Source organism: Bos indicus x Bos taurus, chromosome 5 (assembly GCF_003369695.1).
Source record: "Bos indicus x Bos taurus breed Angus x Brahman F1 hybrid chromosome 5, Bos_hybrid_MaternalHap_v2.0, whole genome shotgun sequence".
Taxonomy (NCBI): domain Eukaryota; kingdom Metazoa; phylum Chordata; class Mammalia; order Artiodactyla; family Bovidae; genus Bos; species Bos indicus x Bos taurus.
This window is the reverse complement of record NC_040080.1, coordinates 79,628,788-79,640,833: the sequence shown is the minus strand read 5'-3', so window position 1 is coordinate 79,640,833 and position 12,046 is coordinate 79,628,788. Positions and strand designations below refer to the sequence as shown.

Genomic DNA, 12,046 nt, shown 5'->3' with positions numbered 1-12,046 from the left:
AAAGATTCGTCAGTACTTGCAAAAAATTTCATACAGAACCAAAAGAATACACTGAATGTAAATCTCCCTTCATATCTTCAAAGGGTCCTCAATTCCTTACCATTAGAAAACAAAGATTAAAGTTAAGCAGGTTGTTGGCATGAGACTGGCTGAAGTGACAAAACATGGAATCTAATCATCTCTCATTAGTTCCCAAGGTCCCCAAAGGCAATCAGAGAATCCATTTCTGGATTTTTTTTTCCGGACATACTATTCTCATATTCAAAATTTATGGCTACAATATCCCAACTGTGTTTTCACCACTACTATTAATTAAAAAAAAAAAACAAAAAAAAAACGCTATTCTCTGCTTGTTTTTCCCCTTAAGAATACATTCTATCTCTGGACATTTGGATTTGCAAGGTGCTTTTCTCTCAGTGATTGCAGAGCATTACACTGTATGAATATATCAATTTATTATTAATTTGAATAGTTTCTTTGGGAAATATTTTTTGTCATTATGAACAATATTTAATGTGCATCCTTGAACATTTTAAGAATGCTGTATCATGGATTTTTAGCACTACATTATTTGATTAAAAAAGTACATTTGTTGTTGTTCAGTCACTCAGCCATGTCCCTCTCTTTGCAACTCCATGGACCGCAGCAGGCCAGTCTTCCCTATCCTTCACCACCTCCCGGACCTTGTTCAAATTCCTGTCCATTGAGTCGGTGATGCCATTCAACCATCTCATCCTCTGTCGTCCCCTTCTCCTCCTGCCCAGTCTTTCACAGCAACAGGGGCTTTTCTAATGAGTCACCTTTTCGCTCCAGGTGGGCAAAGTATTTGACCTTCATAATCAGTCCTTCCAGTGAATATTCAAGACTGATTTCCTTTAGGATTGACTGGTTTGATCTCCTTGCACTCAAGAGTCTTCTCCAACAACACAGTTCAAGAGCATCGGTTCTTTGACACAGCCTTCTTTATGGTCCAAATCTCACATCCATGACTACTGGAAAAACCATAGCTTTGACTAACAGACTTCTGTTGGAAAGTAATGTCTCTGCTTCTTATTTAATATTCTGTCTAGCTTTATCACAGCTTTTCTTCCAAGGAACAAGCATCTTTTAATTTCATGGCTGCAGTCACCATCTGCAGTGATCTTGGAGCCCAAGAAAATAAAGTCTGTCACTATTTCCACTGTTTTGCCATTTTTTGCTGTGAAGTGATGGAACTGGATGCCATGATCTTTGTATTCTGAATGCTGAGTACTAAGCCAGCTTTTTCACTCTCCTTTTTCACCTTCATCAAGAGGCTCTTTAGTTTCTCTTTGCTTTCTGCCATAAAGGTGGTGTCATCTCTGTATCTGAGGGTATGGATATTTCTTCTGGTGATCTTGATTCCAGCATTGTGCTTCAACAAGCCTGGAATTTCACATGATGTACTCTGCATATAAGTTAAATAAGCAGGGTGACAATATACAGCCTTGACATACTCCTTTCCCAATTTGGAACTAGTCCATTGTTCCATTTCCAATTCTAACTGTTGATTCTTCACCTGAATACAGATTTCCAGGAGGCAGGTAAGGTGGTCTGGTATTCCCATCTCTTGAAGAATTTTCCACAGTTTGTTGTCATCCACACAGTCAAAGGCTTTCATGTATTCAATGATGCAGAAGTAGATGTTTTTCTGGAATTCTCTTGTGTTTTTATGATCCAATGGATGCTGGCAATTTGATCTCTGGTACTTCTGCCTTTTCTAAATCCAGCTTGAACATCTGGAAGTTCTCTGTTCATGTACTTTTGAAGTCTAGCTTGGAGAATTTCACCTGCTACATTGCTAGCAGGTGAAATGAGTGCAATTGCGCAGCAGCTGGAACATTCTTTGGCATTGCCCTTCTTTGGGATTGGAAAGAAAACTGACCTTTTTCAGTCCTGTGGCCACTGCTGAGTTTTCCAAACTTGATGGCATATTGAGTGAAGCACTTTCACATCATCTTTTAGGATTTGAAATAGTTCAGCGGGAATTCCATCACCTCCACTAGTTTTGTTCATAGTGATGCTTTTTAAGGCCCACTTGACTTTGCACTCCAAGATGTCTGGCTCTAGGTGAGTGATCACACCATTGTGGTTATCTGGGTCATTAAGATCTTTTTTTTTTTTTTTCCCCTAGCTCTTCTGTGTATTCTTGCCACCTCTTCTTAATATCTTCTGCTTCTGTAGGTCAATACCATTTCTGTCGTTTATTGTGCCCATTTTTGCATGAAATGTTCCCTTGGTATCTCTAATTTTCTTGAAGAGATCTCTTAGTCATTCCCATTCTGTTGTTTTCCTCATTTCTTTGCACTGATCATGGAGGAAGGCTTTCTTATCTCTTTTTGCTAGTCTTTGGAACTCTACATTCACATGGATATATCTTTGTCTCCTTTGCCTTTCACTTCTCTTCTTTTCACAGCTGTTTGTAAGGCCTTCTCAGACAATCATTGTTGTATTTCTTTTTCTTGAGGATAGTTTTGATCACTACCTCCTGTAAAATGTTACAAATCTGTGCGTACTTCTTCAGGCACTCTGTTTATCAGATCTTATCCTTTGAATCTATTTGTCACTTCCACTGTATAACTGTAAGGTATTTGATCTAGGTCATATCTGAATGGCCTAGTGGTTTCCCCTCTTTCTTCAATTTAGGTTCAAGTTTGGCAATAAGGAGTTCAACATATGAGCCACAGTCAGTTCTCAGTCTTGTTTTTCCTGATAATATAGAGCTTTTCCACCTTTAGCTGCAAAGAGTATTATCAGTCAGATTTCAGTATTGACCATCTGGTGATGTCCATGTGTAGAGTCATCTCTTGTGCTGTTGGAACAGGAGTCTGCTATGACCCGTATGTTCTCTTGGCAAGCCTCTGTTAGCCTTTGCCCTGCTTCATTTTGTACTACAACACTGAACTTGCCTGTTACTCCAGGTATCTCTTGACTTCCTACTTTTAAGCATTCCATTCCCCTATGATGAAAAAGATATCTTTTTTTGTCTTTTTTTGGTGTTAGTTCTAGAAGGTCTTGTAGGTTTTCATAGAACCATTCAACTTTAGCTTCTTCTGCATTGGTGTTTGGGACATAGACTTGGATTACTGTGATACTGAATGATTTGCTGTGATTACTGTGATTACCATGCTATTGAATGGTCTGGACAGCAAAGAGATCCAACCAGTCCATCCTCAAGGAAATCACTCCTGAATATTCATTGTAAGCTGAAGCTGAAGCTAAAGCTCCAATACTTTGAACACCTGATGTGTAAAACTGACTTGCTGGAAAGGACCCTGATTTGGGGAAAGATTGAAAGTGGGAGGAAAAGGGGACAGAGGATGAGATGGTTGATGGCATCGCTGACACATGGACATGAGTTTGAGTAAACTCCGGGAGTTGGTGATGGACAGGGAGGCCTGGCGTGCTGCAGTCCACAGGGTCGCAAAGAGTCAGGCACTACTGAGAAACTGGACTGAAACTGAATGATTTGCCTCGGAAATGAACAGAGATCATTCTGTCATTTTTGAAATTGCACCCAAGTACTGCATTTTGGACTTTCATTGACTTTGAGGGCTACTCTGTTTCTTCTAGGGATTCTTGCCCACAGTAGTAGGTATAATGGTTATCTGAATTAAATTCACCCATTCCGGTGCATTTTAGTTCACTGATTCCTAAAATGTCAATTAAAAAAAAAATTACTTGTACTTTATTAAAGTACTCGGACGTACATTTAAAACATTAATGTTGTTCAGTCACTAGGTCATGTCAGACTTTTTGTGACCCCTTGAACTGCAGCACGCCACACTTCCCTGTCCTTCACTATGTCCTATAGTTTGCTCAAACTCATGTCCATTAAGTCTGTGATGCCACCCCCTCCATCCATGGAATTCTCCAGGCAAGAATACTGGAGTAGGTAACCATTTTCTTCTCCAGGGACTCAATTCAGGACTCAAACTTGGGTCTTCTGCATTGCAGGTGGATTCTTTACGATCTGAGCCACTAGGGAAGCCCCATAACACTAACGGATATTGCCAAATTTTCCTTCCAAAAGGACAATTTGAATTTATATCAATAATATGTGACATGTCTGTTTCCATTTATGCTTATAACATAATTTATAACCAAATTTTTCTATTTGAAATGCACTAGTATAGATACTAATGATAATTAACATACTTACTACATACAAGACCTATATTAACTAGAAAACACATCCTTAAGTAAAATGCAAAGTATACTAACTTGAAAATGCAAAATACATATGTATATTTCTATACATATATTTTAATTCATATGCAAGTGTATAGCAAGTTCACAGAAAAAAATAATCTACATTGATTACCTATAGGTAAAACAGGTAAGTTACTGTTATTTTCTTCCTTATATTAAGTTTTTCTATTTTTAAAGGCACATAGATTATTTTATAATAAAAACTAAAATACTTAACAAAGAAAAGTAACCTCACAGAAAGATCTCAGTTATGATTTATCTTTATAAAATACGAATTTGCTGGGTCATAAGAAACTTAAATATAATGTCAATTTCAAGCATTTCATGATCAAAAAAAAAAAAGCCAAGCCTTCACAATATTTTTGACTTAAGTTGCACCAAATGGAATGAAAACTAAAAGAATAGTTATTTTTAAAAATACTACTAAATTTAAACCTTCTATAAAAGTTGCTTGGAAATCCTTACTTGTCTCTTTTCTTAAATAAGATGTCTTATCTGGAAATAAAGGACCAAGCCAGGAAGGGTCAATTTTTCCCATACAAAATCCTCCAAGACAGATGCTATTATTGGCCAGATCCAGGGCAAGCCTCCTCAAGAGTAAGCTGATTATTTGGCTGTTGCCTTTCCCAATGCTGATTGTCAGAGCTTTCCGAACATCCTGCTCACGAGATCCACTATTCAGTAACAATTCTACCAGTTTGGGACTGCTTGCTTTCTCACATACCTATTAAAGAAAAAGAGAAGGTAAGCATATATATTTTTTTTAATCATGTTTCCTTTATAATCCTGGTAATCAAACTTTGTGTGACTTTCCCCTACATCATTAAATTTTCAGTTCAGTTGCTCAGTTGTGTCTGACTCTGTGCGACCCCATTGACGCCAGGCTTCCCTGTCCATCACCAACTCCCGGAGCTTGCTCAAATTCATGTACATTGAGCTGGTGTTGCCATCCAACCATCTCATCCTCTGTCAACCCCTTCTTCACTGTCTACAATTTTTCCCAGCATCAGGGTCTTTTCCAATGAATCAGTTCTTCACTCAGGTAGCCAGAGTACTGCAGCTTTAGCATCAGTCCTTCCAATGAATATTCAGGACTGATTTCCTTTAGGATTGACTAGTTTGATCTCTGTGCTGTCCAAGGGTCTCTCAAGAACCTTCTCCAACACCACAGATCAAAAGCAGCAATTCTTCAGCACTGAGCTTTCTTTATGGTCCAATTCTCACATCCATACATGACTACTGGAAAGACCACAGCTTTGACTTTATGGACCTTTGTTGGTAAAGTAATGTCTCTGCTTTTTAATATGTTGTCTAGGTTGGTTATAGCTTTTCTTCCAAGGAGCAAGCATCTTTTAATTTCATGGCTGCAATCACCATCTGTGGTGATCTTGGAGCCCAAGAAAAGAAAGTCTGTCACTGTTTCCATTGTTTCCCCATCTATTTGCCATGAAGTGATGAGACTGGTTACCATGATCTTAGTTTTTTGAAAGTTGACTTTTAAGCCAGCTTTTTCACTCTCCTTTTTCACTTTCATCAAGAGGCTTTATAGTTCTTCTTCGATTTCTGGTCTTTAAATTTAGAATCAAACAAAATAAGGCAAAACTCATTCTTGAAGTAAATTAGGAAAATAAAGTAAGATTAGCATCATAAGTATCAGAGCAGCATAAATTAAATCTGCCATGTGAGAGCCCATTACCATGAAAAAGACAACATGATACGAAGTAAAACTCATAGGGTTGAAGTCAAAATACCTGAGGCTCCATCAATTTACACATTTCTCACACTTTCTGGACTTGTTTGCTTATTGGACCATATCTGGGAAACTGATACCTTAACATAGCAAATGCTACTTCATTTACTTGGCAAATGCCTTCCCTTCATTTGTGACGTAGAATAACTGTGTATATAAATATTATTAAATTCACCAATGTCACATGCAAAGGACAGTCATCATTCACTGGATTTCCGGGACAAGAATTTGAATTTCTACAAAGATATATGTTGTCTCTCAGTTTTCTACCTTACCCTGAAAGTTATGTTTTCAGAGCATGTCCTCAAGGTGGGTTAACATGGTAACTGCTACAAAAACTAGAGTGACCACGGTAAGCAGAGAGAAGCCTTAGCAACCTGCAGCACAGCACACTGGCTCAACCCCAGCTAAAGCTTCTGAAAGGCAATGGAATCTAACGTTATCAACTACAAGAATGAAATCATAAGTAACAAAATTAGGACGTCAGGTACTATGCTACCTTCTGTAAAAACATGATCTCCAACTATTTTTTAAAAACCCTATGCCATAAAAAGTATTACTCCCATTTTATAGATGAATATTTAGGAAAAATATGTGATTTGTCCAAAATCTTAGAGCTACTTAATAATACACTTGGATTTGAAATCACATCTGCAGATTCCAAAGCTTGGGTCCTTTCACAACCTAATATTAATGATTTAAAAAGAAATATATATCTATTTAGGTTTTCTGCCTATTTTTTAACTGAGTGGTTTGTTTTGATGATATTAAACTTCATGAGCTGCTTTTGTAAATTTTAGAAAAATGAGCAGAAGACCTAAATAGACATTTTTCCAATGAAAACATACAGACAGTCAAGAGATACATGAAAAGATGTTCAGTATGTTAAACTAATATAGAAATGCAAAGCAAAACTACAATGAGGTATCACCTCACAACAGCCAGAATGGCTATCATCAAAAAATCCACAGAAGATGACTTCCATGGTGGTTAAGGGTTCAGTGGTTAGGAATTCACCTGCCAAGGTAAGGGATGTGGGTTTGATCCCTGGTCCAGAAGATTCCACATGCCTTGCAACTAAGCCCATGCACCCCAACTACTAAAGCCTACATGCCCTAGAGCTCATGCTCTGCAACAAAAGAAGCCACCACTACAATAAGTCCACACACCACAACCAGAGAGTAGCCACCACTTGCTGCAACTAGAGAAAGCCTATGTGCAGCGAAAAAGGTGGCCAAAAATAAATACATAAGTAAATATATATGTATTTTTTTAATCCACAAACAATAAATGCTGGAGAGAGTATGGAGAGAAGGGAACCCTCTTACACTGTTGGTGGGAATGTAAATTGGTGCAGGCACTGTGGAAAATAGTATAGAGGTTCCTTAAAAAACTAAAAATAGAGCTACCATATGATCCTGCAATCCCACTCCTAGGCATAAACCCAGAGAAAAACATGGTCCAAAAGGATATATGCACCCCAAAGTTCATTGCAGCACTGTTTACAGTAGTCAAGACATGGAAGCAACGTAAATGTCAATCAACAGAAAAGTGGATAAAGAAGCTGTGGTACATATACACATTGGAATATTACTCAGCCATTAAAAAGAACAAAATAATGCCATTTGCAGTAACATAAATGGATCTAGAGACTGTCATAGAGACTGAAGGAAGTTGGACAGAGAAAGAGAAATATTGTCTAATATCATTATATGCAGAATCCCCAAAAAATAATACAAATGAACTTATTTACAAAACAGAAACAGACTCATAGACTTAGAGAATAAATTTACAGTTACCTAGGGAGGAGGAATAATTAGGGAGTTTGGTATTGACTGTACATATTGCTATAGTACTTAAATAACTAAAAAGAATCTACCATATTAAAAAAAAACATGGAGAAGGGACATGAGAATGATACAGACAAGATAAGATTAGACATGTATTGATAATTCTTGAAGATAACTGATAGATTCGTAGGGATTGATTACACTACTCCTTCCACTTTGGTGTATGTTTAAAATTTTCTATAATAAAGTTTAAAAAAATAAAAATTAGTTAAAAAAGTGATTTTTTTTTTTTTTTAAGGAAGGAGCAGAGATTAATCAGAGGTGATGGTTCCTGTGAGCCAAAACCTGTCTCTTCCCATCCCTCTAACTACAAGAGAAGCCAGTGGTGGGACCCAGAGACTGGCACCATCCAATGTGGTCTATGTGTGCCTAGTCACTCAGTTGTGTCAGACTCTTTGTGACCCCATAGACTGTAGCCCTCCAGGCTTCCCTGTCCATGCGAATTCTCCAGCAAGAATACTGGAGTGGATTGCCATGCTCTTCTCCAGAGGATCTTCCCAAACCAGGGATCGAACCCAGGTCTCCCACACTGCAGGCAGATTCTTTACAGTCTGAGCCACCAAGGAAGCCCAATGTGGTCTATTAAGCAACTTGAAATTTGCTGTAAGTGTCAAATGAGCTGTAAGAGTAAAATACTCACTGGAATATTTTACTCCAGTGAGTAAAATACTTCAAACACAGGTTTGAAGGCCTGGTATTTTAAAATATAAAATAGCTCATTAATAATCCTTATACTGATCACATGTTGAATATTTTGGATATATCACAAACTCATTTAATAATATTTTGAAAATATTGATTAAACAAAATATATCATTAAAAGTCTAAATAAATAAAAGGAAAGATCTTAATATTCAGGGTACCAGGTCGGGGGAAAAGTTGGTTGAGGGAAATTCCTGAATTCTTCAGAATTAACGTGTGTCCAAACACATTTGGGGGCTCCATAATTACTGTAGATGGTGACTGCAGCCATGAAATTTAAAAATGCTTGCTCCTTGGAAGAAAAGCTATGACCAACCTAGACAGCATACTAAAAAGCAGAGACATTACTTTACCAACAAAGGTCCATCTAGTCAAAGCTGTGGTTTTTCCAGCAGTCATGTATGGATATGAGAGTTGGACTACAAAGAAAGCTGAATGCCAAAGAATTGATGCTTTTGAACTGTGGTGTTGGAGAAGACTCTTGAAAGTCCCTTGTACTGCAAGGAGATCCAACGGGTCAATTCTAAAGGAAATCAGTCCTGAATACTCATTGGAAGGAGTGATGCTGAAGCTGAAACTCCAATACTTTGGCCACCTGATGCAAGGAACTGACTCATTTGAAAAGACCCTGATGCTGGGAACGATTTAAGGCGGGAAGAGATGGGGATGACAAAGGATGAGATACTTGGATGGCATAACCAACTCAATGTACATGAGTTTGAGCAAACTCCGGGAGTTAGTGATGGACAGGGAAGCCTTGCAAGCTGCAGTCCATGGGGTCACCAAGAGTCAGACACGACTGAGTGACTGAACTGAACTGAACATGTGTCCAAGAAGTTTGAGGGGACAGTGCTCTGGTTTGATGGAACCAGCTAAATGCCCACCAGCCTTTAAGGAACACCCCCATCTTCAGTCTGTTCTCCCGAGAACCACTATAGTACTTTTCTAGTCTAGATATAATCAAGTCATTGTACTATTTTAAAATCTTCTAAAACCTTTCTGCTCCAGGACACTCCCTCATAAAACAACATGCAATTTTTCAAACCTCATTTATGCTATTTCTATTGCCTCCAATGTCTAATTTTGTTCTTCTTCCAGAAAAAAAAAAAAAAAAAAAATCATTCTTGAAGGAATAGCTTTAAAGTCTCTTGCACTAAGTCCTTGCTATAACCTCCCAGGCTGCACACGCTTCCTCCTCGGGAGTCCATCCCATTTTGTTTAACACAGCACTTAGCACACTGAACCAGACATGTTTATCTGTTTGATTACTAGAATGAAAGGCATGGATGCTACTGCAATTCAATTTGTACCTCTGTAACCTAGCACAATGCCTACAGAATATATTTAATTTAGCAAACTACTAAAATCCGCAGGAGTCTGGCTGGCTACAGTCCATGGGGTCGCAGAGTCAGACACAACTTAGTGACTGAAAAATAACAAAAAATCCAGTAAGGGCCCACAGGAAATTTGAAAGGAAGGAAGGAAGGGAAGAACGGAGGGAAGGAGAGGCCCAAAAAACTCATCACAAATGCCTTCTCTTGGAGTCCCGCAAAGTTTTATCTCTAAATTATGGTATTTATTGCCTACCTTCTATTAAGGTGATTTATGTTTTACTCCCTTAACTCCCAAGAGACACTTTGAAACTACCTTGAAACAGTTTATATATATATATAATATATATATTATTATATATATAAAATACCTTTTATATTCTTTACTAATTATCTAGCACTGTGCTTTCCACAGAGAAGATGCTCAATACATTTTTATAGCAGAATTCTCCTTGGGGGACCCAAACTATCCAAGATGATTTCTGACATATGGTGACATGAAAAGTGAAAGTGAAAGTCACTTAGTTGTATCCAATTCTTTGCGACCCCATGGACTATACAGTCCATTGAATTCTCCAGGCCAGAATACTGGAGTGGGTAGGTCGCCTTTCCTTTCTCCAGGGGATCTTCCTAACCCAGGGATCGAACCCAGGTAACCTATGGTGACATGAAGAGAGAAATATTTGTCTTTTATACCAGATAGAAGAAATAAAATAAAACTAGGAAAATAATTCATGAGAGGGAAAAAAAAAAATACTGCTCAGATACCCTGGTGCTCAAACAGTAAAAGAATCTGCCTGCAATGTCAGAGACCAAGGTTCGAGCCCTAGATCAGGAAGATCCCCTGGAGAAGGAAATGGAAACCCACTCCAGTATTCTTGTCTGGAGAATTCCATGTAACCCTGGAGGGCTACAGTCCATGGGGTCTCAAAGAGTTGAACATGACTAAGAGGTCAACACTTTCATACACAGTTCTGTATTTTAAATGGGGACAATTCAAATATATATAATCAAAGTGCAACTTTCTATCTTTTCCCATATTTTCTCTCATACTCTAATTTGTAAATAATGCAGCTCACAATCAAAGCCAAGTACTTTAAGCTAGCATTCAAGAATGAATGTACAATCCTCTCCCCTACCACCACCACTATCATGAATCTGTTATGTAAACAAGAGATTAAAGTAGGCACAAGGGAGGCTATAGTTACTCCTCAGGCAAGTTACTTCCTCACATGCCTAATAAGATAAATACTAGGAGTACTCCTAAGGTTGTTGTCAGGATTAAGTAAAGGACTCAGAGCAGGGCCCAGGTGGCAATGAATACCACAGAAGAGCTTGCTATTATTTTTATTCAGAATTCATTATACTTGCTCTTCCCACCATGACCTGATAAATCTTATTTTCATGTCTCTATTCATGCATTTTCATACCCAATATTAATCCTCCCAAAGCCTAATAAGATTAACTCCACCCTTAATAATGCAACATTGGTACCTGGATAAGTCTTTACTATGCTACTTTGTACAAAATAAGGTGTGTTCAAACAGTCTACCCACAAAAATCAATGTTTACTATTTGTTAGATATAAATAATCTCTGACAACCAGGATAAATTCTTTACATTTAAAGATCTGATTTTGTTTTAAGAAGAAAATATATAAATAAGCACATTAAGTTCAAAAGAACTTGGGAAGAAGAAAATAAAAAGCCTTCTGTGCAGAAAGATTTGAATAAATTGAGAGAAAAGTAGAAAGCAGTCCCTGTGCAGAATGTAGAGTAACTGTACTTAAGGGCTTTTAGGTGTGTTGTTTCTCTAAGAAAGACCTGGAGGAAGCTCCCTTTCAGTTCTCTGGCATATCCAAGTAACATTAACACAATGATCTGAAGATCACACAAAAGAAATACAATAAAAACATTACATTATTGAAGGAAATGATTCAATTACTTTTAATAACAGAGAAGCAACTATTTTCAATGTTGCCTGCTAAGATGAAATTTGGCTAAATTTAAATAATTTGATTATGTATTTGGTTTTAATGAATAACTTAACTGTGCATGAAAATGAGTTATAGGTTCAATTTCTTTTTATGTAGATTGCTAAGTAGTACTACCTTAATCTTACAGTTGACAAATTGATTTGAACCCTTAGGTGAGCAGAAAATTAAATAAAGTGAGGCTTTAGAA

At 37.6% G+C, this 12,046-nt stretch overlaps 1 protein-coding gene across 2 annotated transcripts in view; it reads right to left on the bottom strand.

The window, feature by feature from the left end:
* Positions 1–12,046, bottom strand: part of LRRK2 (leucine rich repeat kinase 2) — a 207,551-nt gene that overhangs the window by 128,659 nt on the left and 66,846 nt on the right. For both annotated transcript variants that reach the window (XM_027542587.1, XM_027542585.1), the window contains exon 19: positions 4,696–4,954. In XM_027542587.1, the coding sequence (XP_027398388.1) occupies positions 4,696–4,954 (259 nt within the window). The remainder of the gene's footprint in view (positions 1–4,695; positions 4,955–12,046) is intronic.